Source organism: Phoxinus phoxinus, assembly GCF_949152265.1.
Source record: "Phoxinus phoxinus genome assembly, chromosome: 15".
Taxonomy (NCBI): Eukaryota; Metazoa; Chordata; class Actinopteri; order Cypriniformes; family Leuciscidae; genus Phoxinus; species Phoxinus phoxinus.
The window spans coordinates 28,128,822-28,156,801 of NC_136890.1; the positions used below are offsets into that span (position 1 = coordinate 28,128,822).

Genomic DNA, 27,980 nt, shown 5'->3' on the forward strand with positions numbered 1-27,980 from the left:
TTGTTTTTCAGTAACATAAGAAAGCATATAGAGGGCACTGTCAGCTCGTACTCGTATTCAACGTAAAGCATTTCAGTAGGTCCAGTGTGCTAAAAACAGTTGATTGCACCCAAATCTGTTTCTAATAAACAAGCTAACACACAATGAGTCGACTGTGGTAGAATGATTTATTGTTTCATTAAGTGCGTTGAACTGATATCCAGTGAGAAGTTTTGCATACTACATACCTACATACTAGAGCTTGAGTATGATGGTGAAATGCAATTATCATATCAAAATCTTTAAAAAGAAAAAAATTCCCCTAAGTCAAAAGTACCGAACAGATTATTAAAGGCAGTAAAAATGTAATTTAAGGGTGTACAAGTGTGATGTCGGCAATCTTTTCTGAATTGTCAGTAGTGTACTAAACTAAAATACAGCCACAGGCCTAAAGTTGCAACAGCACATCTTGCAACCAGGCAATAAAAAAACAAACCTCAGTAACATATTTACAATCCTAAGAATCGAGTCCATATGCATGCGCTTGTGTTGCAACATTTAATACAACCCTTAACAAGTAAAATTTGATTTAGAACGAAGATAATTAGTTAACGTGTAAAAAATAAATCTTGAGATATTTCACATTTGATGTGAAAAATACATTTAGAAAACTTCTATGCTCAAAAAACGTGATACAACTTGAAACCAACATCATGATATGAAATCTGCTAAACCTTGTCAAAATGAAAGCAATCAAGCTCAAATAAGCAACAGAAGATCTCTAACCAATCCCATGGCGCATACGTCAATAACATTTCTCATAAACACTGTAGGAAACCAGGTTTGATGCTAAAACTTTGACCAAATACCTGTTTGGAAGCGATAACACTAAAAGGTTTTTAAGTATTTACATTCAACTAAATATCAAGGCTTGAAGACTTTGGTCTTGATGAGCAATAATCCAAGGAATCCAAGAGCTCAGTTGTTCTCATCCTCACATAAAAACCATATGTTGTGCACATTGGTCGGTGAACTTCTCTAGTTAACTTAGTTTCGCTTGAGCGTATATACATACACATTCTGCTGAAGGCAAAAGGGAGTTGGATTAGGACTCGAAGTACTGCCTCTCCAGCTTCTTTGTGACGGTGCTGCTGGACACGACTCCTCTCTGCACCATCTCCACCTGCCGTGTGACGGTGCCGCCCGACTCCGTGATCTGCCTGCTCGACATCAACATCATACCGTCTGAAAAAACACACGTAAACATTAGTGCAAAAATGACTGATTCTTTTTTATTTCAATGAAATGAGTGAACTATATTTTAGTTTGATGTTTTGTATTTTTAGGGAATTTTAAGGCACTAAATTATATTTATGCAGCAGTTATAATCCATTTATTCACTTTTTGGGGATTGACCTGAAAATTAACATTTCCAACTTAAACTGTCGTAAATCTTTGAGTGCAACTTAAGTTTGGTCTCTTTTTAAAGACAGCACTTGGCAGATTATTGCAGAAGTTAAATGTAAAAAAGTTAGAGAAATATATATATATATATTTTTTTACATTTTTGTATGAAATATATATTTTCCAAACAACATGTTTAACTCTAAAACGTTGAGAAATCAAAGCCATAAATCTTAAATAAGCCATTTTTGACTGAAAGCAGTAAAAGTGTGACAATTTTTTTCAGTACCACTTGAACCTTTTTTTGTGTAAAAAAAAAAAATCTAGTAATAAAGTAGAATTATTATTTTTTTAAACACTTTGTATCAACTTACTGTTTTTTATGAACTACTCAAACATGTTATCATACACAAAACATGATATTTCTAGAAAAAATAGATGATATTAATAATCAGTGTTTGAAATACCATCTAAAGAAATGTGTATTTAATAAACTATATTAAATATAAAAATACTACTTGTTTTTTAGTTTAGTTACATTTAATAATAATTGTAGTAGAATTAATCTGAGAAAAATGCTAATTTTAGAAAAAATATTCTACTTATCAAAATAAATAATCATAATTAATATGAATTATTTAATTATGTTTTGTTGATTTATATTAAATAACATAATAAAAAAAAAAAATTGTGTTAAATTTAATAATAGTAGTAAAACTTTTTTTCCTGAAGTGGTCTATTTTACTCCAAAGAGTTAATAAATTAAATAAATAATAATACCGGTAGGTTCAAATGCTAATTTCAGTGTTTTATTTTTGTTTTCTGAAAATAATGTGTACATTTTGTGGTGCTGTACTGCAGTTAAAAACTTTTGATTACAGTGTTGTATAGAAATGTGCAGACTTTGTATAGAAATGTGTCTGATTTGATAAAAAATAAAAACTACATATAACAAATACATTAGCATAATTAATTATAAAACATCCTGCGGGTCTGATTCAATTGAAATTATGAAGGCCGTTCACACCAAGGACATGATAAAGATATAGGGTCCCACTTTATATTAGGCGTCTTTAACTACTATGTACTAACATGTAAATGAATCATTTGATACTGTGCACTTATTGTGTACATGCAAGTTTTTATATTGTACTTAAATTTAAAAAACACCTGCATGTAATTACAGCTGTAATTATCGTTATCATTCTCAATCGTTCTTGATAACCCAGCAAGATATGTAGTCGTGTGTCTGTACCTGAAGACACGAAGGGTTCTGAGAACATGGTGTGTGAAGTAATCTCTGTTGGTAGGTTAAACACCTCTCTCTTTGTGACTGACTGACTGCTGTACTGTGACATAGAGCCTGAGGAAGAGGAGGAGGAGAAAAGAACAAGAGATGATGACGTTTCAACCATTCATTATCCTCCAAGACAACTTAAAATGCAATGTGATGTATTTCCAAGTAAAACAGAACATTCGTCAGACTGAATCATAAAAAGCAGGCTATGATATTTATTCAAACATTTAACAGTGAAAGTGACACTGTCCTGATGTCCCGCATACCTCCATCTTGGGATTCGATGGTGATGATGCCCTCTCGCTCCGGACCGAAGCCCTGTGTGGTTTGGGCTTGAACTTTAAATTTGTACGGCATGTTTTCTTTCAGGTCAGACACCGTCAAAGAAGTCGCAACGTTGTTATTCACCTGGAAGGAGCGAAGATCTCCTGCACGCGCACCAAAGATAGAGTCTTAACAAGGAAGCTAAAGAACAGGGCTTGTTTCTGATTAGTGCAGTTGTGATGGCTTTTATACAGATTCAAAAAGAATTTGTCAGGTTGGTGTCTGACCTCCACCGTGCAGCTGTTCACAGGTGACCACGTAGCCCAGGATGTCTCCATTGGGTTTGCGTGGTTTCTCCCAGCTCAGCTGCAGCGTGTCTGGACTCAAAGCTGTGAAGATCAAAGGTCCTGGAGCGCTGGGAGTGCTGAGAGTGAACGGAGACCCTGAACAACAGCACACACACACATATTTACATGTTTAAGAACAATTAAATGATACATACACACAATAGTGTGGTAATGTTTAATCAAGATTTCACAATAGTTGCCACTGCTACTGCTGACATTAGCTACTGCTCACCTGGCATTGGGCTCAGGGGGCTCTTGGGGTCGACGGCAGACTCAATGGTAATGACTCCCTCTCTCTCAGGACCCCAGCCCTCTCGACTCTGGGCCTTCACTTTGAAGATGTAGGATTGGTTGGGCAGGAGATCCTGAACCACCACAGAGTTCTGAGCGGGATTGTTCACCTCGATACGCTTTACCTCACCTATAAGAGAAACACAATACGATAGTCAAATAAAAAGACATCAAAAAGACAACATCTGTTATCATATTTATCACATATACGAAATTAAATTGTTGATTTATAGCATATAATAAATAATCATTTGCTTAGCTTGTATATGTATTGTACAATATACTGTATACGTGTATATATATATTACGTATAAGTACGTATACAGTATGACTATGAAATATGATAATTTAGCAATTTATTTGTATGTATATATATATACAGAAAGCTAATCAAAATTGTCCTAAGACAAGAACGGGTATTGTTCAAAATGCATGTATAACTTTGATGAAAGGTTTTGATCCATTTCAAATGTTGACTACTGTATATATAATTTACATATGGCAATAAATTGATAAATTATAGTATATAATTGAATAAACTTGAATATATTTCTGAATGAATAAGTATGACTATGAATGAGAAGAGATGAATCACCTCCATTGATCAGCTGGTAAAGGACGCAGTAACTCAGGACACCGGTCTCACATTGGGGCTCCTGCCAGCTCACTTTCAGGGCCGTGGGCCCCAGGGCAGAGAACACCAGTCTGCTGGGAGTCTCAGGAACACCCGGGTTGAAGCGAGAGTCTGAGGGCAAGAGTAGTGCAGACGGTAAAATGTCAAACCACAGAACAGACATGTTTTATTGCTTCAGCACTGGGAAAACAGCAGGGAATTGGCTGAGGTGTGTCAGTCTGCAAATTACTATGTTGTTCAGACGCGAGACGTGTGTCAGGGTTTAATTGTTTGCAGTGTTGGGGAGTAACTAAAGTACATTTTAAAGTTAAAATGTTACTAACTTGACTAAATTTTTCAGTAGTTTTCAAAATAATTTAGCTACTTCTAACAATAACAAGGATGACAAAAAAAAGTCATGCTTTTGCGCAAATGAAAATAAATGAAATAATTGTGCACTCTCTCCAAATGCTAGATTGTTTACAATTTATTTTAGCGAATCAGTTCATTCTTCAGACAGTTTAAAGGTAGGGTAGGCAATTTCGAAGTGGCTAGAAATAGCAAGCTAGCTTTGAAAGCATGAGATCCCACCTTCCCTTTAGAGCGTCTCCAAAGCCACACCTCCTCCACAACACACGAACGCACACAGCAGGGAGCAAACAAAAGAGCCACGAGAGACGCCTTTAAACTACCTCATGTCTCAAATCACATAACATTACAATAATAATAAACTGCAGAGCTCTAGTTTTACCACCTGACTGCTGCAGATTCATTTCGGCGTTGATAGTGTTGATATAGAAATGCGTAAATCCAAGCTTGAGGACGTGACTCCAGGGAAAAAAACGTCACGGCTTCTCGTAATTATGGTTATATGGCATGAACGCAGCATAAGCTTGTTGTTTTGGTTCAAGAGGAATTGTAAAAGACGGTTGCTGCTTGTTTGTGGGACTCAGTGAATATCGTTCTAAACTCTGTATAGCCTTAGGGAACGCTGATGACGTGTGATGTCTGCGCGAGCAGGTGCGCGGAGGTATGGAAATACTTATGTTGACAAGCAGGTAGGACATGGTATCATAGCATTCGGACCAAAAGCAATGATTGGACGAAAAAATTTTGGTCCTGAGACTTCCACAGAAGATATATGTACATATTTTAATTTTTAGACCACTTCTATTATTGATTGCTATCAGGATGTGAAGAAAGTTTCAACCAGTATAACAAAAAGTGTTTATAAAACAAATTGCCTACCCTAGCTTTAACAAGTTCGACATATTTAGTCATAAATGATGGCGTTTTATTAGTTGTATAATTTATAGTAAAATTATATGTTTAATCTAAATGTAATGAAGTTGTATGATTGTTTTTGTGCCAAATAAATACTGTTCTTACTGTAAAAATGTATTTCATAAACATATATATGTATGTATATATTATATAATGATATATATTATGATATAAAATTATGTATATATTAAAATCTTTTCAAAATGTATTACGCCTTCTAAAAGGTGTTCTTGACTTTGGTTCAACTACTTTACAGTAAAGGAAGCTTGTAGCGTGGTTTCAATCAGTCCCCTGACGCACTGATGGTTGTTTCCGCGTTCACTCACCCTGAAGAACACTATCCAGGTTCAGCAGTGCATCGTTGATATCTTCAGACTGAGTACGAGCTCTGGAGCTCAAGCTGTAGCTGGTAGTTGTGCTCTGACTGAAGCTAGAACCCCCTGAGAGAACGCCAAGCCACGGCAGGGTGTGGCGGGAAAGGGTTGGCAGGCAGCCGTCGCATGACGAGAAAACAGTGAGAGAACAAAAAGTGTAGAAAACAGACATGGCATAAGAAAGAGAAAAAGAAGAGCAAGGTTGAAGCGAGAGTCAGCCAAGGATTCTTGCCAAAAGCTGCACCTTGCGAGGCATATAAATGAAATTTGATTGGCTTTAACACTATGTGCAGGCAGATCTATCAAGCTCACTTTACCTAAATTGTCCAAAAATCCTCCAGGAAGGTTTCCCATGACGATAGAATCCCTAACACCATCACTGTCAGTGTAATGCCTGTTCTCAGATCGCTTCCTCAGGATCACTTCCTCTTTGAGAAGCCCGCCATCTCTAAGATCATATCTATGTGTAGTTGAGCCCCCTGATTGAGAAAAAACAGCAATGATTGATGCAAAGGCAATTTATTCAACAGTTTTGGTTTTACAAGCATATGAATTGAATCAAAGTGTGATTCACACAAACTTAAAGGAACATTCTGTCATCATTTACTCACCCACATGTCATTCCAAACCAATTTGACTTTCTTATTATCATGGAACACAAAAATAGATGTTCTGAAGGACAGTTCTGCTCTTTTCCATAATGAAGGACGACAGTACACAAAATGAATGGAAAAAAAAGTGCCAGATAAGTGGTCCAAATGATTTGTGTGCTATTGCTTTGTTCGAGTAACAGACTCAAATTTACATTCATATTCGCTTAAAGGGATATATTCAACTTAAATATCAGCCTATTCTTCACACAAAACTATCACAGCATTTCAGAATGGTTTGGGCTACTTTTCTAATGGTACTTTTATAGTGTATTTGGAGCTGAACAGCCCCTGATCATTCTATGGTGTGTGTTGTATGTTAAAAGAACAGCTTAAATGTTCGGCAAACATCTCATGCTGTGTTAAACAGAAGAAATTAGGTCATAAACATTTGGAACAACATGAGGATGACCAATACTGACAGAATTTAAATTTTTAAGGCAAAGGTGGATAGGATTTTAAAAATAAACTAATAGATAACAACAAATTTTCCCAAATTGAGTGATCACAGTGCATTCAGGACAATTGTTTTATAATACAAATTGTTATGAAATGTTTAAATGTTATGCTCAACCCCCTGGTGCTCTTCTGTCATTTTTGACAGAACATTTTTATGCATTTTTTTCTTCTTCTTCATTGGAATGGTACGAAATTTGGTCAAAGTTTTGGCACTTGCACACACATTAAAAGAACACGCACATTAAAAAAATATCATGGACATGAAAATGTTAAACGGTCCTGAAAAATATTGTCACACTTGCACTCCTCGTGGTCAAAGTGACCGCAGTGGAAATTAATGGGAAATCAGCAATAATAAGCCAGGTGTCATCTTTAAAAAGATGTCATCTTTTATTTCATTGTTTCATTTTATTTTAAAAATAAATTTTCAGGTCAATGTTCAAAAAGTGAACCAATGGATTATACCATTGCGGACTACCGCATAAATATAATTTAGTACCATAAAATCCTCTAAAAATACAAAATATGAAATAAAAAACATTATAAAACTAAAATATAGTACATTCATTTCATTGAAATGAATAAATACAAATTTGGGCTTTTTATGACTGCCAGGTGAAGAGCACTAGAAAATTATATATTAACAAACCATAAGAATATAAATTGGAATAAAACTATAAAGTTTGATTCATGTAAGTGCTGCTGAAGTGGAGATTTTTTTTGTCTAAACTAATTTTGAGAAAATGGCCTTTAAAGAGCATTGCATTTTAAATCACACAAATAGATAAAGTGCAATAAAATAAACATTTAAATATTAATTATTTTGGATGTTTTGTTTCCACTTCTCTGAAACAAAGACATTTTGTGGAAGCAAAATAGGCCACTACCTCAAAATTGACCAGTGCATAATTTTTTTTTTTAAAGTTGTTTTGCCAATTAACAATTTCTTTGGGCATTTAATATTCTGATACCTTTGCCAGAAATGTACGTTGTGGAGCTGCTGTGATTGGTCACAGCGGGACGGGGGGTGGAATGGCTGTACGTGGACGAGGAGGAGCTGACGTTGCGGGAGAGGGAATTGCTTCCTCCCGGGAACAGGAAATTCTGGTCCCACTTTCCATTTACAAACTGATCTGTAAGGACATATGAGAACAAGATGGCGATTTCATGAATTAGCATAGCAACATTAGCGCATTAGAATTCACAGTTGAAGTTAGCGCTCCAGACTAGCGCTTTGAACTGCGGCCTAGAGGAGGGAATCACCTCAACAGACCCAAACTGCAGAAAGCCTCTCAGTTCAGAAGAAACAATATTTCTAAGGTAGAAATAGAATTAGCAATGTACATTAAGCAAGAGAAATGATGCCAGTTAGCACTCTGAGACTCTTGATGCCAGTTAGCACTCAAGCGACTTTGATAGCCCAGCTGTGGGTTGACGTTGGGTGTAGCTGGCATGCTGTCTGCCAGGGACAGGTCTTCACCTTGTGGCAGGGTCTGTGCAAGACTATCGCTGGCATCTGTGGCTGGGCTCAGGAGGTAGGGGATGATGTCAGCAGGCAGTTTCCAGGACACTTTACGGAGATCCAGATCCGAACCGACTAGCTGGACATGCTTCCAGCGTGAGCCTTCCGCAATCATGTGGGGAAGCAAGCAAGGCACAGAGGATGTGTGGGCTGTCCGTGCTCAATTTAATTCACCTCACCCAAAAATGAGAATTCTGTCATTATTTACTCACCCTAATTTCCTGTATGACTTTCCTGAACACAAAAACATTAAGTCTACGCTTTTTCATATAAAAAAAGTGAATGTGGCTATAAAGTTTCAAATTTTACAAAACAAAACATCATAAAACTAGGATAAAAGTAGTTAACTCTTTCCCCGCCATTGACAAATTTTTCCAGCGTGTTTTCAGTGTTATACGGTAGGGGGTGCGCTATTACGTAGCTTCTGAAAGAGAACTGAATCTCCTGATCAAAACACCGGCGAAGAGGAAGCAGAAACAAGCGATAGCATATGTAAGCAGATGTAACGAGATCATCAGCATTAAAGAGAATGAATCAAATCTGCCTTATTTTAGTGAATGAAATGTCAAGCCAGGACGAGCTATAGGACTATGAAGCTTTGGAGGTGTTGACGGACACTATCTTCTCCGTCTGTTTTGATCATTGTTCTGAATCCGATCCAGACAAAGTCTTTGACAATTTTGACAGTTTTGTGAAAATTATCAAAAATGCTGCTGCTGGATGACAATGATAAAAAAAAACTCTGGAGGGAAAGAGTTAATACAACTATTGTGAAATGTTAATAACAAGTCTATTTGTATTTGATAAAAATTATATTTCAAGTCTTCTTAAGCCATATGATAGCTTATGTGAGGAATAGATTGAAATATAAGTCATTATTGGCTGAAGAATCTTGCCCTCCGAGAGTCTCAATAAGTGTGAATGAGATTTAAGAGTTATGGTGGATAGGAAGATGTTCAGTGAATATCAACTTATATTTTGTTTCTTACACAAAACAATCATTTAGCTTCAAAGCACCATATGGACCATAATCATGGTAGTTTTTATGTAATTTTTGTAGTGTCCATCCCCATTCACTGTCATTTTACAGAAAAGATTAGCCTCTGATTCTGTGCTCCCTGAAGTCAAAAGTCATACAGTTTGCAACAACCTGGTGACAGAATTTTCATATTTGGGTGAACTATTCCTTTAATAACTAGAGTTAGGCAAAGAAGGAAAGAAGAAAAGGTGATAAAGCTGATGTCTTCTGAGCCCATCCATGATGCTAGCGATGTTTATTTTAACTAGCAAGTAAATAGTCTGATCATTCTTGCCATATGCGAGCCGAAGGAGCCCAAACGTTACAGCTGCAACATTCCCTGAAGGCTGCGCAAACAATAAGTTAAACTTCCATGAAGAGCCCAGTCACCCAGTTCGACAAAGCCAAAAGAAAAGAAAAAGACAATGTTCCATGGCAAAGGTAAGTTCTTGTGGGGTCTTCAATGCACAAAGGACTAGAAAGAGCCTTTCGACTTCAACAGGAGTTGCATACGAATGATGTAAGGACATCATTCTGTTACGCCAAAGATGGAGGCAGACCTTGACCATGTCTGCTATTGACCAATAGTTTCTACAGGTCAACGTAGCACAAAAAAAAAAAGCTTTCGAATGCTTGAAACAATATCACCAACATGTTCAGGCATGCAATACAGACGAGCATGGACATGTTTTGGAAACTTGTGTGCAAAATCTTGTTTTAGTTCCCTGCTATCCCTGATGAAAAGACTAGCATTGTTACACCGTGTCTACACCGGACATGACAACTGTCGCGTGGTGCCGCAACAGCTTGAGGCTGAGGACACTTGATGCGACAACACAACTATTGAAAATCCATTTGTTCTTTGTGTCAGAAGTAGCGAGAGTGCTTGAAGTACATTAGAATTAGAACAGTGCATCAGTTTACTATCGGGAATTTGTCATGTTGCGTCACGCCACATTCAGTGTAGACAGCATCACTGATTATAATGGGTTCTATCTGCTTTTGTCACGTCACGCCACTCACGTCTGGTGTAGACATGGCGTTAGGATGCTAGTGTGCTGGTGTCCCCTTTACCAAGAGTTGCAAGGCCAACCAGCTTACCCATGCTGCTTGACCACCTTCACCAGCTCAAGTTTTACTAGTGAACACCATGGCTACACTGGTCCACCAGCTAAACCAGAACAAAACCAGCAGCATAAATCATCCTTGAACGTCATGGAAATACATCCTGGTCATTTCAGAAGGGATGTTCAGCAAATACACTACCGTTCAAAAGTTTGGAGACATTAAGATTTTTTTATGTTTTTGAAAGTAGTCTCTTATGATCACCACACCTGCATTTATTTGGTTAAAAATACAGTAAAAACAGTAACATTGTGAAATATTATTACAATTTAAAAGGACTGCTTTTTATTTCAATGTTTAATTTTACTTATTTTCAGCATCATTACTCCAGTCACATGATCATTCAGAAATCATTCTAAAATGCTGATTTGGTGCTCAAGAAACATTTCTTATTACTATCAATGTTAGTAAAAAAAACGTGCTTCTTAATATTTTTTGGAAATCATGAAACAAGTTTTTCAGGATTCTTTGAATAGAAAGTTCAAAAGAACGGCATTCATTTGAAATAGAAATCTAATATTTTAAATATATTTACTGTCACTTTTTATCAATATAATGCATCCTTGCTGAATAAAAGTAGACATTTCTTTCTTACTGACCCCAAACGTTTAGGTAGTGTACACTGACATGACTCCAATGTGTTGCAATAGTGCACCACATCACAAAAGACACCCACCTTCGGACAGATCTGTGACGCTAGGCCTCTGGCTACTTGTTGGGGATCGTAGTACTTCATTACTGTACATCAGATAGCTGTCATAGTCATCACCAGCTTCTGCATCCACAATGGGAATGTCGGGAATGATGGGAACTGTAGGATTGATGTAAATCATAACAAACACAATCAATCCACAGTCAGCACAACGGTTTATTAAACAACTACTTGGTCTGAACTTGAGTTTGATTCCACCCCATTTTTGTGAGATGCTTACTTGACATGGGTCTGGTAGGCTGTGATGCCAGGTTGATTGTGGCTTCTCTGTACGGGCCCCAGCCCACCTTATTGCGAGCACGCACTTTGTAACAATAAGTCTGAGAAGGCTGCAGATTCTCGATGAGCAGCATGCGCTTTTTGGCGCTATCAATCATCACCTTCTTAGAAGGTCCTGAAGGCTCTGAACAGAGAAAAAAATTTAGACATTTGCAATCAGAGAAACATTAAACCACAAAAAAAAAAACAATCCTGACACACAGACGCCATAAAGGGAATTTTGGGACTTTTACTTTTGCCCTCGTCGATGGGTATGTAGATGACCTCATATGAAGTGATGACACCATTCGTCTCTGCTGGCTCTGCCCAGCTGACCTGAGTGACAGTCGGGCTGATGACATTGAAAGCCAAGCGACCAGGTTCACCAGGTACTGGAAGGGGTAAAATAATGCAGTTGGACATGTTTGTGAGACAGAAACTTCAAAAAGCAACAACGGGCATGCTAGAAAAGGACAAATATGAAAAATATGACATGCACGCTTCCCAAAAAACTGAAAAAAGACCATTACAATCCCCAATTAGAGCAAATACAAAATTCAAAGATTGACTTACCATCCTCCAGAGTCTGGCATTGGATCATATCGCTGTAATTGCCCTCTCCAAGTGCATTGTAGCCACATACGCGCATCTCGTAATCGCAGTACGGGTAAAGATTAGTCAGCTCGGCTTGAGGAGTCTTCACATCCAGCACCTGAGCTTCGGCCTCAGGATCTCCATATATCCAGTACTTCACCTGGAAACAGCAAATCACGGCTCAAATGTCATATTTAACACCAGCTCCTTAGCTAAGCTAGTGTTTATTGAAATACTAATCTCATAAAAATATTGCAACTATATTGACACTTTCCAAACAGAAACAGGCTGGGGCTGAAAAACAGCCCGAGATCTATGATAAACTGTCACAACCCACAGTGTATAACTACTGTTCAAACATTTGTGTTCATTAAGGTTTTTTTTTTTAAATGCAAGGATGCATTTAATTGACCAAAAGTGACAGTAAAGACATTTATAATGTTGAAAGTTTTCTATTTAAAATAAATGCTGTTCTTTTCAGGATCAAAGAATCCGGACTTTTTATTATTATGGTTTCCATAAAAAAAGCAAGAAGCACAACAGTTTTCAACATTGATAATAATAAAAAAATGTTTAGTGAGCACCCAATCAGAATATTAGAATGATTTCTGATGGATCATGTGACACTGAAGATGCTGACAATTCAGCTTTGCCATCACAGTAATAAATTATATATATTTTTAAATGTATTAAAATAGAAAAGAGTTAAGAATATTTCACAATTATATTATAATTAAATGTTTCATAAGATACCAAACTTTAATTCATATATATTAATCACTGTTTTATATATCATCCCTGTATTTCAAAAGCAGAACAATTACATTTATTTCATAACCAAAGTCATATTAAAACTTATAAAGCCTACATGTTCTCCTTCATCTTTAATGTCACATTCCTGGCTTTTGCCACTACAAATGAAGTAAAAAAAATCTCATATTGGTTAATGCTGTGTAAATACCGAAGCTTTCGCACATTTTAAACTGTATCTAATCAGTAACAGGATTAGTGGTCTGAAGCAGATGTTTTGAATAACGGCTGTTGCTTAACTGGGCGTCTCCGTTTATGAGTTTTTTATTTTATTTTATTTTTATCATTAAACTTTACAGAGGTAAAAAAAAAAGAAAAAAAAAAAGATTATGCCCGGTAAATAATACAGAAACTGATTCAATTTTGTAATGTGTTATGGCAGATATCATGTTGCATGACCTACCTTGTAACCATTGGCGTTTGAACAGGGGTTCCAGTTTAGACGGATGTTTTTAGGCCCGGTAGGGACAGCTTTGATGTTGGTTGGGGAGTAGAGGCGTCCTCCAGGAGATGTGGCTGTCTGATTAACAAACTCCATTTTCTGGAAACCATCCCCTGAAATCACATCACGCAAACATTATGTCCCATTCAGCAAAAGTTAAACAAAACAATGAATATTTTTGCATTTACAAATGGTTGCACACATGGACCCCAAACCCGACTCTAAACCCCCTGTTTTCTCACCTCTACCATCGGTGACGTTCACCAGCGTAGTCTTCCTCTCTCCGATGACTGCACTGTTGCTTGGGTCGAATAGTTCCAGTTGGAAGGTTTCGGGTATGATAGGAGATGGATATGCTTGAGGATCAATGAGAACATTCTTTTCCATCTCGCCAGGAGCAAATTTGAGAGGACCGGAAAGGTCAAAGCGAGAGGCTTTCTTTGTGCGCCAGTACACAGTGGTCGGACCCTCCTGGTTTCCATTGCGTACCACAGGTATGGAGTATAGCATATCGGCTGTATTGCAAGTTTGAGTACTCTTCTTAAACATTACGACACTGGGTTCTGTGAGGACAATTCACATTTAGGTTAGGGAATAACAACAAATTATACTTTCAGATCTGTAAACCTGATATGCACCTGGTTTATCAGCAATGGTGATGGTGGTCCGTGGGTAACGGCCTAGTTTAGCCCCTTGTCGTGGGTTACTCAGATCCAGCACAAACTGTTTGACCTGTTTGTCCTCCAGCAGGCCGTCTCCTTTCCCAAGCTCCAAGAGTTTCACTGGGACGGTCTTCTGCGTTTCCCCTATTCCATAACTCATGTCTCCATCGACTGAGATATAGTCCTGTGAAGAGAGGTTAAAATTAGTAAAATGAAACATTACCACAATCAAACATTGAGAATTACTTGTGCATGTTCTTTCAATCCATGAGATATCGATATCACTTCAAGAATTACATGTGGTCTTATATAGTTAAGTAATAAACAGAGCAATTCCAATAGGGTCCTCACACCATCATGTATTTTACCTTCTTGTCTTTGGCAGTGAGGTCACGTGTGCAGTATGTGACCTGTGTCCGTCCATCCTCTATAATCTCACGACTGATCGGGATGTTCGCCACACCGTCCTGACGGCTGTAGGTGTATGATGGCTGCAGGAAGGTAAAGATGCTCCTAGCTATAGTATAACAAACAAACAATAATCTAAATTTTTGATCATGCATCACCAAATGTTGTATAAATTAACTTAATCTAATTCAAGATGTATTCTATGAAAAATAATCGTATTATCTTCCGCAATTTTGCTTCTCAAGAAAAAGTTATGTTGTTTTAAGGATGTTTAAATATTTTTAATAAAAGTACAAAAATACTACTAAAAAAAATTTAGCAGTATTTTTACTTGTAAAACTTCCTACCTTGTTCTTTAATCACTGTAATGTTGACATGATCTTTGCCAATCTTTGCAATTCCAACTGGAACATCAACTGCTTGCACAAGCAGCTCCTTCTTTTCATCATCCTCATCTTTGACGAACAGGGGAACCCGGACATCCACTGACTCCACGCCTTCCTGAAACTCCACAGCACCTGCCGCTTCTACAGAGGAGAACATTTTTCATTTACACAACAAACTTGAAATATAGCAGAATAACAACAACAGACTAAGATATTATGTCTTATTTTCTGAAAAAACAACATTTATTTATTTATTTTTTCAGAAAACAAGACATAATGGCCCGGTTTCACAGACAGGGCTTATAGATTATGACATGATTAAGTCTTAGTTCAATTAGGGCATTTAAGTAGCTTTTATAAATGTGCTTTAAAAAAAAACATTACTGGTGTGCTACTTAAGATAAAACAATGGCACTGACATATTTTGAGATATGTCAGGCAAGTTGCTTTCAGTTAAAACAGCTCAAACATGCATTTTAGTCTGGGACTATTTTAAGACTTGTTTGTGAAACCGGGAGAATATCTTATGCCATTTTACTTATCTAGTAAATGCACCTTGATTTAAAATTAATTTTTTTGCGATATTTGGACTGGAAACAAGACACTAATTCTAAGTAAGAAAACATTTTTTTGCAGTGCATGGGAAAAAAAAGTGTGTTGTGCAAGGTTTGTACCTCTGTCAGTAGCTACGGTGTAGTAGCCTGGAACCACCTTCAGATCGCGGAAGTTTCCAGCCTGAACCTGTTTATCAGTCAATTTCACAATATCTGGGTAACTGGCCCGAGGGGCAGTTAAAACTGTGTCCACAATTGTGTTGTTCTGTCTGTGGATGAAAATGAGAATTATTATTGTCAATCTTAAAGTCTTAAAGAGATTTTTGAGATTCTCTGTACCAATCAGTAAATCTCAAGAAATATTCAGGTTATATTTTACCCCAAAAAGAAAAAAAAGTGCACAAGGATTGCAAAGTCTTGGTAATGCTTTCAAATTAAGCCTGCTTACTGTGAATTGTTAGTCCATGTCCATAATAATTTAGTTAATGTGTAATGCTTAATGGAATAAATTATCTTGATGTAAAATGTTATGATAATTTTCCATGAGAAATTAAGCACATTAGTCAAACTCTAATGGTTTTTATTTCAAAAAATTAAAAATATTTTTTTGAATTACACCCCAAATTTGAAATTACAAATGTGAGAATTTCTTTGTGAGATTTGTCCTAATCAATAAACTCTCAATAGACTTATATCAACGTACAGTATTTCATTAATGTAATCAACTGTAGCTACTGTACCTTTTTCCAGAATTTCTTTGTGTCCTAGGGGAATAGAAAAGCAGTAAAACGTTCAGTACATTCAGACACGTCGAAATCAGAGACTGATCCAATACTTTAGAAAAATTTGCCCACAAGGCGCAGATTTTTATAAGTCATAGAGAGCTACTTCTCACCTAAACCGAGACTTTTGCACTCTCTGTGCGCCAGGGATCTGCAGGAACACGTCATTGAGCTGTTTATGAAGAACACAGAGACATTTGCAGTCAGGCATGACCGTTCATGTGCGAGAAGTTGTTTCTAGGCTGTTGTTTTTTCAGGAATCATCACACATTTATAAGCACTCACGTTGTCCTCTACTTCATGTCTGAGCATGTCTGTGTCCCGAGCCTCAAGCTGGGAAAGAGTTTCTGAATATTGCCGGTTTAGACGAAGAGAGACAGGGTACTGGACTATGACAGAGAATAGAGAGGGATGAAAGAATATGAATATGAGCTAAACAAGCACGAAAAATGCCTGTGTGGTCTTACAAGTTAAAATTGGTTTAAAAGAACAGTTCACCTAAAAATTAAAATTCAACCATAATTTACTCACCCTCATGTAATTCCAAACCTGTATGAGTTTCTTTCTTTAGTGGAACACAAATAAATTAATATTTTGAAAAACATTGTCCATACAATGAAAATAATCGGAGTCCACTGTTGTTTTGGACCCTACTGACTTTCAATGCATAGACAAAACAGTTGAAACATTCTTCAAAATATCTTCTTTTGAGTTCCACAAAAGAAAGCAAGTTATATAGGTTTGGAATGACAAGAATTTACATTTTGGGGTGAACATTTTTGGACCCTGGTCACACTAGACGACGTGAGGATCTGAATCTCAGTTTAGACTCACTGGTCTCATTGGGGTTGGGTTTGATTTGGTTCTGGGGGTGGTTTGGTCCTCGATGAACATTATCCGTCACTTTCCAGCGCACAATGTCTGTGCTCTTGGGTGGGCGGCTGCGCACCATCGGGGTGTCCAAATGATCAGAGGTCAACAAAGACTGACGTAGCATGTAATGGTCTTCTTTGAATCCCACCATACGACCTGCCAATCACACACACATTAAGAACAATAGAGTATATCTGTTTCTGCTGATTTCTCCTTAATGTAACTTAAGTGTAACAGAATGATTACCTCTGCCACAGCACGGGAGAGGAGCGAGACACGCCTGTTGGGGAGAAACCCAAACGTGAATTAATTGAGATATAACATCACTATACACGTCCTAACCAGTTCCATCATAAGTTTTAAACAGCAAACTGCAAGTAACTTGTTTGGTTTCAACACAACAGGATCAAAGCCAACATATTTGCCAGAACATATTTGATGTGTAATATAGAAACCTGGACAAGCAACAAGGCATTTTATTGTTTTTTATATCATGCTGTATATCATTGCCTCCAGTAAAATCCCATTGATTGGCAGTCCTGCTCCACTCAATTATATATTTTTTACACATAAAACGTTCTTATTGGTTGTAATTTTGCTCTTTGTGCAGATTCTGTGTAAGTGCGTGTGTGTGTGTGGTGTGTGGTGTGTGGTGTGTGTGTGTGTGTGTGTGTGTGTGTGTGTGTGTGTGTGTGTGTGTGTGTGTGTGTGTGTGTGTGTGTGTATCTACCTTGCAGCAGGAGCAGTATTTCCAGCAGCAGAGCAAAAGCAAACCAAGCAAAAGCATCAGAAACATAATGAGAGGAATCAACCACAGGAAACCAGCAGGTGGACAGTCTGACACACGGAGAAAAACATCAGTTAGTTTAACCCTGACATATATGACTTTACACACTCTTGTTCAAGAGCTAGAAATACAGAATAAGTAGTAGGTACAGTACATAACTACAAAACATAGAGTTTTATTTAATATGAAATATTAGAGATGTACATGAAAATCCAATGTTCAATTTACTTACAGGCCACCCAAATGGAAAAATGCTGTCTAAAAAAAGTAGATTTAGAATCTTAGAAGTAATATTTGTGTATATCTCACCTTTCTTTTTCTTCACTAGGACTCTGTGTTCTTTGTCTGTGATGTTTGATGGATAATTCACAGTGTAGTGATACATGCAGTCGTCATCTTCATCACGAAAACTGCACGTCTCTATCACGTTTTTATCTGTGTACACAAATAAATCAATCCTTCATTTGTTCATCCATCCATAAACGAATCCAAGAGTATAGCTATATCTTAAAATAAAGGAAAGATCTGACACCTTACCTTCCTGAAGCTCTTCCACTATGATGATTTTAAAGGGGCACTCATCGCATTTCCTTCCTTTTCTCTCACCAGTGTTCCAGGCTTGGCACTGAACGCAGCTCCTCTTGGCTTCACACATACCCAATTGTTGCTGCATTGTGAGAGACGGTTGGTACCAGGACATTTGTTAACTAATAGTGCTTATAAACATGCAAAGAAAAGGAATACAGACAGACAGACAGACACACATTCACAGACATCACAGTTGTACCTGGAAGTTCGCTTCACAAGTGGGGCTCAGGGGAAGTCCAGAGTGTTCACACTCACAACGACCACATTTACACTGACCACGGTCATTGCAGACGCCCTACAAAAGAGAATAACACAGATTTACACAATTTATATACACAGAATAACACAATTTATATACACCGAGCTGTTTTACCAGGAATACTTGGTACAAAAATAGTTTTGGTACAAATTTTGGCCAAAACTGTCAAGATCATCTAGATTGCATTCGCCCTTACAAAGGCAAAAAACTGTAACTACTTATTAGTCAAAATCAGGTTACGAGCTAAATAAGGTCTCTTACACAATGATCAGTCCAGTGACAAATAGGCTTTGCTCAACCATACTAAGATTCAGAGAGAACAGATTGTGAAAATCAAATCACTTACAAAATTCAATGGAAACATTTTTTTTCTCAGTTTCAATGTTGAAGTAGTTAATGAATTAACAGATAGTTGTTAACTATCAGCATATTTTTGTTTCCTGTGTAATAAATTACACAAACTAATTAAATAAAATAGTTACTAAATTGTAAAAGTACTGATGTAATACATTTTAATATTTTGATTTGTTGCTTAAAAGACTATTATGCCCTTTCAGTTTTAATTTTGATTTTTTTTTTAAATAATTTTACATGCTTCAGCTATAAAAACATAATGCACATAAATGTAATCATAAAAATGTAATGCATAATCAACAGTTCATTATCACAAAATTAACCCAAACAAGATGATCTTGCATCACCCTGAAGATGTTTTATGAAGTATTTAGTAATAATGACTGGCTGACTGTACATTATCCAGTTTATTACACGGCTACTCAAATAACTAAATAAATGGACATGAAATAATGATATGAATTGCAATTATATTATTTTGTGAGAAGAAAGAGGCTACAGAGTGATATAAGAGACATTAAAGGAGACAACAATAAAATTAATTAAGTCATTCTTAATTAATATTTGACCAAAGAATGTTGAGATTGACAATGTTATTGTTGAGTCCAATAATCCAAAGATTCAAAAATAAGTAATCTTTTTATTTTAAATATGAATATTGACAAATACCACAGACTTTGTGTAGCACTAAATATGGCAAGTGAGACTTAAAATAGTATTAAATAAGTTTATATACACTACCAGTCAAAAGCTTGGGGTCGGTAAGATTTTAAAGAAGGCTCTTATGCTCACCAAAACTGCTTCTGTATTCTTTGATGAATAGAAAGTGTAAAAGAACTGTATATATTTGAAATTGAAATATATTATATTATAAATATCTTTACTGTCACTTTTGATAACATTTTAAGGCCTCCTTGCAGAATAAAAGTATTTGATTGATTTCTAAAAAAAACAAAAACAAGTTACTGACCCCAAACTTTTGAACGATAGTGTACTTGCTTAGTAACTTTTTGTGAGTTTTACCCCTCTGCTGTCCAGGCATGAGTCGTTGCTGCTGGGACATTCACAGGCATCTCCTAACCAGCCTGGTGTACACACACATCGGCCCATACTGCAGCTTCCACGTTCTGTTGTGGCAAACAAAGGTAGAAAGTCACAAACCTCAAAGCGTTAACTATGGCAACACGTCAAAGCACGTACAACATTTTCAAATGACTGTATTTCCTGTTTTCCTTTCCTCTTCCAAACTAAATTTGGGATATATTTAGGCCTCAAGTTGTTTCAAACCTGCTGTGCACAAAAGAAGATATTTTGAAGAATGTCGGTAACCAGACAGTGGATGGACCCCATTGACTTCTATAGTAGGAAAAAAAATACTATGGAAGTCAATGGGGTCCATCAACTGTTTGGTTAGCGACATTCATCAACATATCTCATTTTGTGTACAGCAGAAAAAATAAATTCATACAGGTTTGAAACAACTTTTTAAGTGAACTATTCCTTTAAAGGCTCATTATGGTTTAGTATACCCCCCAGTATATATTTAAGTAATTAAATTAATATAAATGTGCGATTAGTCGACTAATGGCTTAAATGAACGACTACAAGTTGACTAGAAAAATCTTTAGTCGGCAGGCCTAGACATATTTTTGAAAAAAAAAACATTTTACTAACCATTACAGAGAAATCCACCAAATCTCTGACACTGAGATTTGTCAAACTGGCAGAAGAGTCCCTCAAACTGGTTTGGGTTATAGCACACACAGGTCCCACACATGCAGTCTCCTCTGCCCGAGCACGGCTCGGTCTTCCCAGGTTGGATGCACATGGCAGAGTCTGTGGAAGCCCCCATTGAACAGTTGCAGAAAGGGCCTAACCTATGAGGGGCCGAGCATAGACAAGAGGCGGGGTTATGGACTGCTACATATGTGATCGGCACAAACCAAAAATGTAAAAGGAGATACATTTCCATCATACCATCCTTCAGAACACTGGCATTTCCCACAGACAAGATCACCATGGCCATTACAGCGCACAGCATTTTTAACCGGGGTCTGATGTTTAAGTAGAAACAGGAGTGTAAGATTTGAAATAAACACACAGAACAAGAGATGGGGTTTAAAGACATAGCAAACCTCACCTTTTCGCAGTCACATGACTGACAGAGCACTTCAGCATTGATGCTAAGTGCGGAGCTAAAGGTGGTGGGTTTGACTCTCAAGGTTCCCGTCCGGTCAACCTGTTTGGCCTTACACACATGATCCTCTCCCACCTGAGTGAGAGCCTTCAGACGGACTCTAAATTTACCCTAGAAACAGAGAGACATTTGAATCAGTCTCTTTATGACCCGGTTTTCATATTTTAAAGGATCTTAACAGTGTGTTTATAAAATTGGAGATAGATAGATAGATAGATAGATAGATAGATAGATAGATAGATAGATAGATAGATAGATAGATAGATAGATAGATAGATAGATAGATAGATAGATAGATAGATAGATAGATAGATAGATAGATAGATAGATAGACAGACAGACAGACAGACAGACAGACACAGACAGACAGACAGACAGACAGACAGACAGACAGACAGACAGACAGACAGACAGACAGACAGACAGATAGATAGATAGATAGATAGATAGATAGATAGATAGATAGATGGATAGATAGATAGATAGATAGATAGATAGATAGATAGATAGATAGATAGATATTCAATAATTTTATGTTTTTCCTTTATTATTTTCCTTCTTTTTGAAAAACTGAAACTGTGTGAGAGACTACAGTTGTAGTTGTGCATTTAAACCTAATGCAAAGACACTCACAATTTGTCCTGGTGTGATTTTGAAATTGCCATATTCAGAAAAAGTGCCAGACTGAGACAGAATCTTGGCTTCCACCGCCTTTGGCCTGTCCTCTGCACGGATACTGATCTTGGAACGAATATTCTGTTAAAAAAATGATGAAGAGTTACATCAAATTTGAAAAGAAATCCCAGCAACGTATTTGGTATGAAAATGCATTTACCTCAAAAGCATTTTCTAAAATGTTTATGATGTTGGAGGAATCTTCTTGTAACTGTCCCAGCTCAGCAATAGGGAAGTACTCATGCAGTTTCTACATTCATGGGATACAAATAAAAGCGTCACACTTGTTTCACAAAAAGGGCTATATCACATTTTCAATATAATCTTTATTCATATTGTGGTTCCTGAGAACTTTTAAATGGAGATGAGATGCACTTATGTCTTGTGTTTTTTAAGGCATACACACCTCATAGTATGTGTAGGAATGGTTGGTAATGGCGAAGATTGGGATGATGTTATGTCTCCCCAGAAGTCGCACTAGGGTGGGTATAGATGGGTAGTCTTGACGAATGTCATGTGTGTATTTTCCGTCAGAAGTCAGATGGCATTGCTCATCGTTACGGTCCAAGATGCCCGCAAGCACATTGACACCGTCTGCCTCATAATGGAAAGCCGATTCAGTGGAGAAGACAAGCAAGTGGGTGCTGTGTTGCCTCCAGCCAATCTGTTGCTGTGAAAAAAATAAACAAGTTATACTCTACCAATAAGAAGCAAGCAACTAATTTAGAGTACTGTAAATGCCAAGCAAGGCATCCAAGTGCATTTTCCACTTCCATTTATCAACATGTCAGTACCTGGCAGACAGCAGCCTGTAAGATGGCATCAAAACCCCCCTCAGGGGCATCCAGGTTGCCAGATATGCGCTCTCCCTGGAGCTTCTGTCTGAAGAAGGTGATGTTGTTGGTGAGAGTGATGACGTTACGGAATGAAAACGGAGGGTCACTGTTGGTCCACGGCTCAGCTAATCTATGGAAAACATATATAAAAGGAAAACATATATAAGGAGCATATGCAGATAAAGTCAAACAGTGTGGTGCTGTCACAGTGTATTGTTCTTACTTGGCTGGCCTCATGTCTGTCTGAGGCTCGGTGACTTTGTCCACAAACTTGCCAAATCCGATGGTGTAATCATCAGAAATTTTGCCAACAAGCTCAGCTGCATGGGGTGAGAAAATGAATGAATATCGAAACATTGCAAAAATAAACAATATTGTACACCCAATCATAGTTTTCTCCAGGGATATTAGTTCAAAAATGTTCTTGCGTTCAAAAACAGTAAGACAAAGTGCAATGAAGCAGAACAGATTCAAATAGGGAGCTTGAACTGCTTTTAGCTTGACCCACCATCTAAATAACACAATACTGATGGCTCAAGATAAAAAATAACAACAGCTAATGTAAAAAATGTAAATGCAAAAGTTTAGTAGTAAGTATTCATTCCATTCATTCATTAATTTATTCAGAGTTCAGAGTTCATGCATTCACAAATAACTGTATAGCTAGCCTAGTTAATAAAATGCAAGTTGTGATGCATGAAATATTATAAAATACTATATGGATTTTTTTTTATAAAAACACATTTTAAACCATTTCAGAGTAAATATATTGATTGATTGATTGATTGATTGATTGATTGATTGATTGATTGATTGATTGATTTGCTCTGAGAGGTGCTTTTTCCAATCAAAGGAAGCATCATTTCAACTAACAGCCATTGTTGAGCAAATTAAGTTAAAAATGTAAATGTTTAAATGTAAAAACTAAAATGTGTTAACAATATAATACATTTTAATATATGACTCCATCTTCCTCACTCACCCAGTCTATCTCCCATGCTCTTCAGGTTGTCCAGATCATCAGACATAGAGTTGGAGAAGTCCATGAGGATGTAGAGGTCCAGAGGGCCACGGGCTGGTTCAAACACTTCCATCTCCACCTCCTTCTCCTCCCCGGGGAGAAGCGTCATGCGCATTTGCTGAGGGGACACCTGAGAGAACTGTTTTGACTCATCGATTTTCTCGTTCTGAAAAACACACAAAGACGCATGAATGCGTGAACACGCATGATTCCATGATATGGAAATATAACCAAAGCGAGGGACAGGTCAGTAGAGTCTGATGAAACAAACCTTTTCAATGCTCCTGGTGCTCTCAATTGTTACCATCCGACTACATTTACGGGCCTCCAAGTTTTCCTTCAGGTCACAACGCTCATATTCAAAGATCTGATGAGAAAAATAAGATAATAACTGTTCATACAGAGAGCTACAATAGGCTTTATGAACATACAAATAACTAAACACAATGTTACGGTGTTTACAGTAAAATAAAATACACTACTGTTCAAAAGTTTGTGGTCAGTAAGGTTTTTGTTAAATAAATTAATACTTTTATTCAGCAATGAAATCAAAAGTGACAGTAAAAATACTATAAAAATATTTATAATGTTACAAAAGATTTCTATTTTAAATAAACGCTGTTCTTTTGAACGTTCTATTCATCAAAGAATCCGGAAAGCATGCATCACGGTTTCCACAAAAATGTACTGTATAGTTCAGCCATGAAACTATTCACATGCTGATTGGTTCGTTCAATGTAACGTTCTCAGCCAATCGATTTCACGTATGTCATGACTGAAATAAGAAGAAATCTTTTGTGAGCACAAAACCAGCATATTAAAAGGATTTCTGAAGGATCATGTGACACTGAAGACTAATAATGCTTAAAATTCAGCTTCGCCATCACAGGAATAAATTATATTTTAAAATATATTAAAATAGAAAACTGCTTTTTAAATTGTAATAATATTTCACAATATTACTGTTACTGTATTATTTTATCAAATAAATGTAGCCTTATTTCAAAAACATTAAAAACATTTTTTTAATGTTATTAAAGCTAATTAGAGAAAAACTGCTCCCTCAAATCACCATTGAATAAGATTGATGTATGTCATTCATCAATTGCGGTTGAACAGTGAAATTGATGTTTTGGACATTTATAATCATTTTGTAATGGTTAACATTTCAGTTTAGCTAAAACTATTCTACAGACCTGATCTCTGGATCAATATGTCATATTTAATAAGTATTTATTTAGGAAAACATGTCAAACACATATACAACATCAGTTCATTCCACAACATAAAAGGATCATTGAATGTTCACCTCATCGGGGCAGTATGCACATCCTGTGCCGACCTGAATACATTCTGAGCAGGTTTTGGTCCTGGCAGCGGTACAGTGGTTCACTACGTAACACAAAAAGCATATTTTTTATGCATATAACAAAGATAATCATGTCTTCTAATTTGGTTTTAAATGTTCTGAACTCAGTAATTAAGGTCTTCTTGGCGTTACTGTATACATTTGAGTAACACTGACGTTTTATTATTCAAAGCAATATATGCTGTCATTACTGATTACAGTTAGCAGAAGGTAATCTGGTGTTTTTAACCAACTTGGAATGGCTTCCTAAGTAAAAGTGTTTGTAATTGAGATTTGAGGTTTAAGGGGCTTAAGAGTCGATGTTCCCACCCTCATTAGCACGGCTGACTGTCACAGCAAGCATGAGAATGCAGATCCCCACAGCGAGACGCGGAGCCCATCCTCCCATTTCAGTCTGAAACACAAATTTAACAATAGCGAGATCGTACATATTACGTAAAGTTAAACATGGTGAACAGATGTCAGTCACACATAAACAGCACACACATGGAGATACACACCAGAACTGATCGTAAGTGAACTGAAAAATGCAATGCATGCAAGACATGTGCCTTGATAAACACCATAAAAACATGCAGCAAAAAACTCCATAATGACGACTTTGATGACCAGACACACTGCACATGGACATTTACTTTATGTACCGGTATGTACTTTTAGAGACTTTTATAGACCGCTGTCCATATCTAATCTACAGAAAGAGGAATAGCATGCACTTCAGCTATCATGCCGGCAGCTTAAATCACTAAAACAGCAGCAGAAATCTGATCCACCTGCTGATATCACTTTCCCTCGCTTTTCACCCACTCCCTTTCTCCCTGAAAACATCAAATGAAAGTTGAGCCCATTTCACCCCCCATAAATCTGAACTCTGACAGTCAAGAGGAGAAACAGACCAATGATTCCTCAGGAATTCCACTCATATCCTCTACAGATGGACACAGAATCCAGGGAAAAGCAAGACAGTGGAAAGTTTGGGAACAACTTTTTTTATATTTGTGCATTACATTTTGGTCTTCTTCTTTTTATTTACAATGAAAAGATAAGTTATTGTTAGGACTTTAAATTGATTTTCTTTCTAATTAATTACTTTATATTGAAATTGATATGTATAATATCAATATTTGCTGAATAAAGTCTAATTAAGGGGGAGAAACAGGACACATAATTGCATGCCGCCATCACATGATCAGACAGACGCTGCATCACTGTTTTTCTCTAGGTGTTCTTGAACACGTCTGAACACCTCTGTACTCATCCTGTGCTGCATGCTCTCTCTAAATGTGGTGAATTTAGTGAAACATGTTGCCTGGAGTAGCAGCTGGTGCTGCAAAGACTACAGACCTGCGAAAAACATCAAGGTGGTTCTTCAAGTTCAATATCTCCAATGGTACGAAAATCGATAACTATTTACACAAGTCAGGGAGCATGATTAAATGTCATTTAATGACATGTTTTTACTTTTATATAAATAATGATACCCCAAAATCATGTTAAATTGAAAGCCTTGGAAATTTTATCTATCAAAAAACCCAAAATATACAAATATGGTATTTTCCCACAAAAAAAATGGTGTTGGCACATCCATCAACTTTACGTTCACGTATATCTGCTCGGAGTTCATATTTTGACCAACATCGCTGGAATTTCACTCCAGGATGAGAGAAAACTCAATCTCATATAAATATCACTGTGCCTGAGACCTAAACAGACCTTAACATGCTATTGTGAACCTGATCTGTGCTGTGCTAACCTCACAAATGGGCAGATAAATCAAGCTTAGTCATACACTGAGAAAAACAACATAACCCAGAAGTACCCAAAACAAAAATATTAGATATTTTGTGTATTATGATATATGTCATTCGTTCCATTCTGTGAAACTTTTCCAACCAGCAATATTTTCCAAGCTAAAAACGAATTCTATCTGAGAACAATAATGACATTATAATACGATAAACAAACATGGTCACAATATATACAATATATGATCCAGACACAAATGTGATTTGATGGGCACAATTGCACAACAACATTAAAATTAAAATGAACAACTATGATGCAAAAGGCCTTGCAAAAGGCATACCAACCAACAGCCAAACACCTTCTTTACCTCTCATATCTTCATGAGGATTTAGTTTGAAAAAGATTAAAGAAAAGATGAAGAACAAAAAGAGCTGAACAGTAGTGTGCAAACTTTAGAGAACTAAACCAAACTGATTCAAAGATTTCTCTTCTTCATATTGCCAGCCACAAACATCAGCAAACAAAAAGACACAAGCAAGCAAAGAGTAAAGGGGAAGTAGAGAGATAAAAAAAAGAGTCTTACAAAATATATGCAGGACTGTGAGGCTTTACAAAAAGATTGTTGATCTCACAAACCTCTTAGTTTGTTGTTTCCCAATCCAAGTCCCAGAGTCCACACAGAAACAGCAAAGTTCTCTAAAAGAAAATCCTTAATACTCTCCCTGTTGTCCAATGATTAACCGAAAAAGGGGGAAAGAACCTGTTTTCCACCTGCGTCTTCACAAATCCAAGCAACAGGCAATCCTCGTGTGCTTGCAGGAAAACTTCCCCCTCCTATCCCACTTTGTGCTGTGCAAAATCGACTGAATATTCCTCCAGATACGACTTGTGTTTAAGAGTGAATGTGTGTCTGGTCCCTCCTCTTTTGCTCAAGTTGTTCAGGTGGGTTGCAGGCAACACCCTTCCTTTCTTTCTCTGGCTTTGTGAGGTAACAAGGTTGTTCCACCTTTCCCTCTGTCCTTTGCCCGCTTGTTCTCTGC

The 27,980-nt window shown here is 36.9% G+C and overlaps 1 protein-coding gene across 2 annotated transcripts; it reads right to left on the minus strand.

Annotated features, from left to right (window-relative positions):
* Positions 1 to 148: 148 nt before the first annotated feature.
* On the minus strand, positions 149 to 27,980 carry itgb4 (integrin, beta 4). 2 transcript variants are annotated; one of them, XM_079638591.1, is made up of 42 exons: positions 27,577 to 27,848; positions 25,504 to 25,588; positions 25,135 to 25,217; positions 24,097 to 24,192; positions 23,787 to 23,991; positions 23,028 to 23,124; positions 22,763 to 22,934; positions 22,375 to 22,638; positions 22,129 to 22,218; positions 21,927 to 22,049; positions 21,237 to 21,404; positions 21,074 to 21,150; positions 20,771 to 20,973; positions 20,120 to 20,223; positions 18,683 to 18,778; positions 18,433 to 18,562; positions 18,205 to 18,330; positions 17,839 to 17,945; positions 17,355 to 17,388; positions 17,070 to 17,264; positions 16,521 to 16,624; positions 16,349 to 16,407; positions 16,194 to 16,217; positions 15,574 to 15,722; positions 14,861 to 15,040; positions 14,474 to 14,622; positions 14,082 to 14,289; positions 13,686 to 14,006; positions 13,405 to 13,556; positions 12,171 to 12,351; positions 11,852 to 11,989; positions 11,560 to 11,742; positions 11,304 to 11,438; positions 7,934 to 8,095; positions 6,171 to 6,332; positions 5,806 to 5,919; positions 4,178 to 4,327; positions 3,524 to 3,712; positions 3,232 to 3,387; positions 2,947 to 3,108; positions 2,639 to 2,746; positions 149 to 1,224 (listed from the first exon to the last, which is right to left on the minus strand). In XM_079638591.1, the coding sequence occupies exons 2-42, from the start codon at positions 25,580 to 25,582 to the stop codon at positions 1,085 to 1,087; spliced, it is 5,775 nt and encodes a 1,924-aa protein (XP_079494717.1). In that variant the 5' UTR covers positions 25,583 to 25,588; positions 27,577 to 27,848; the 3' UTR covers positions 149 to 1,084. The 2 variants fall into 2 exon arrangements, with proteins under 2 accessions (XP_079494717.1, XP_079494718.1); XM_079638592.1 differs by lacking the exon at positions 5,806 to 5,919 and having other exon boundaries at positions 27,577 to 27,980.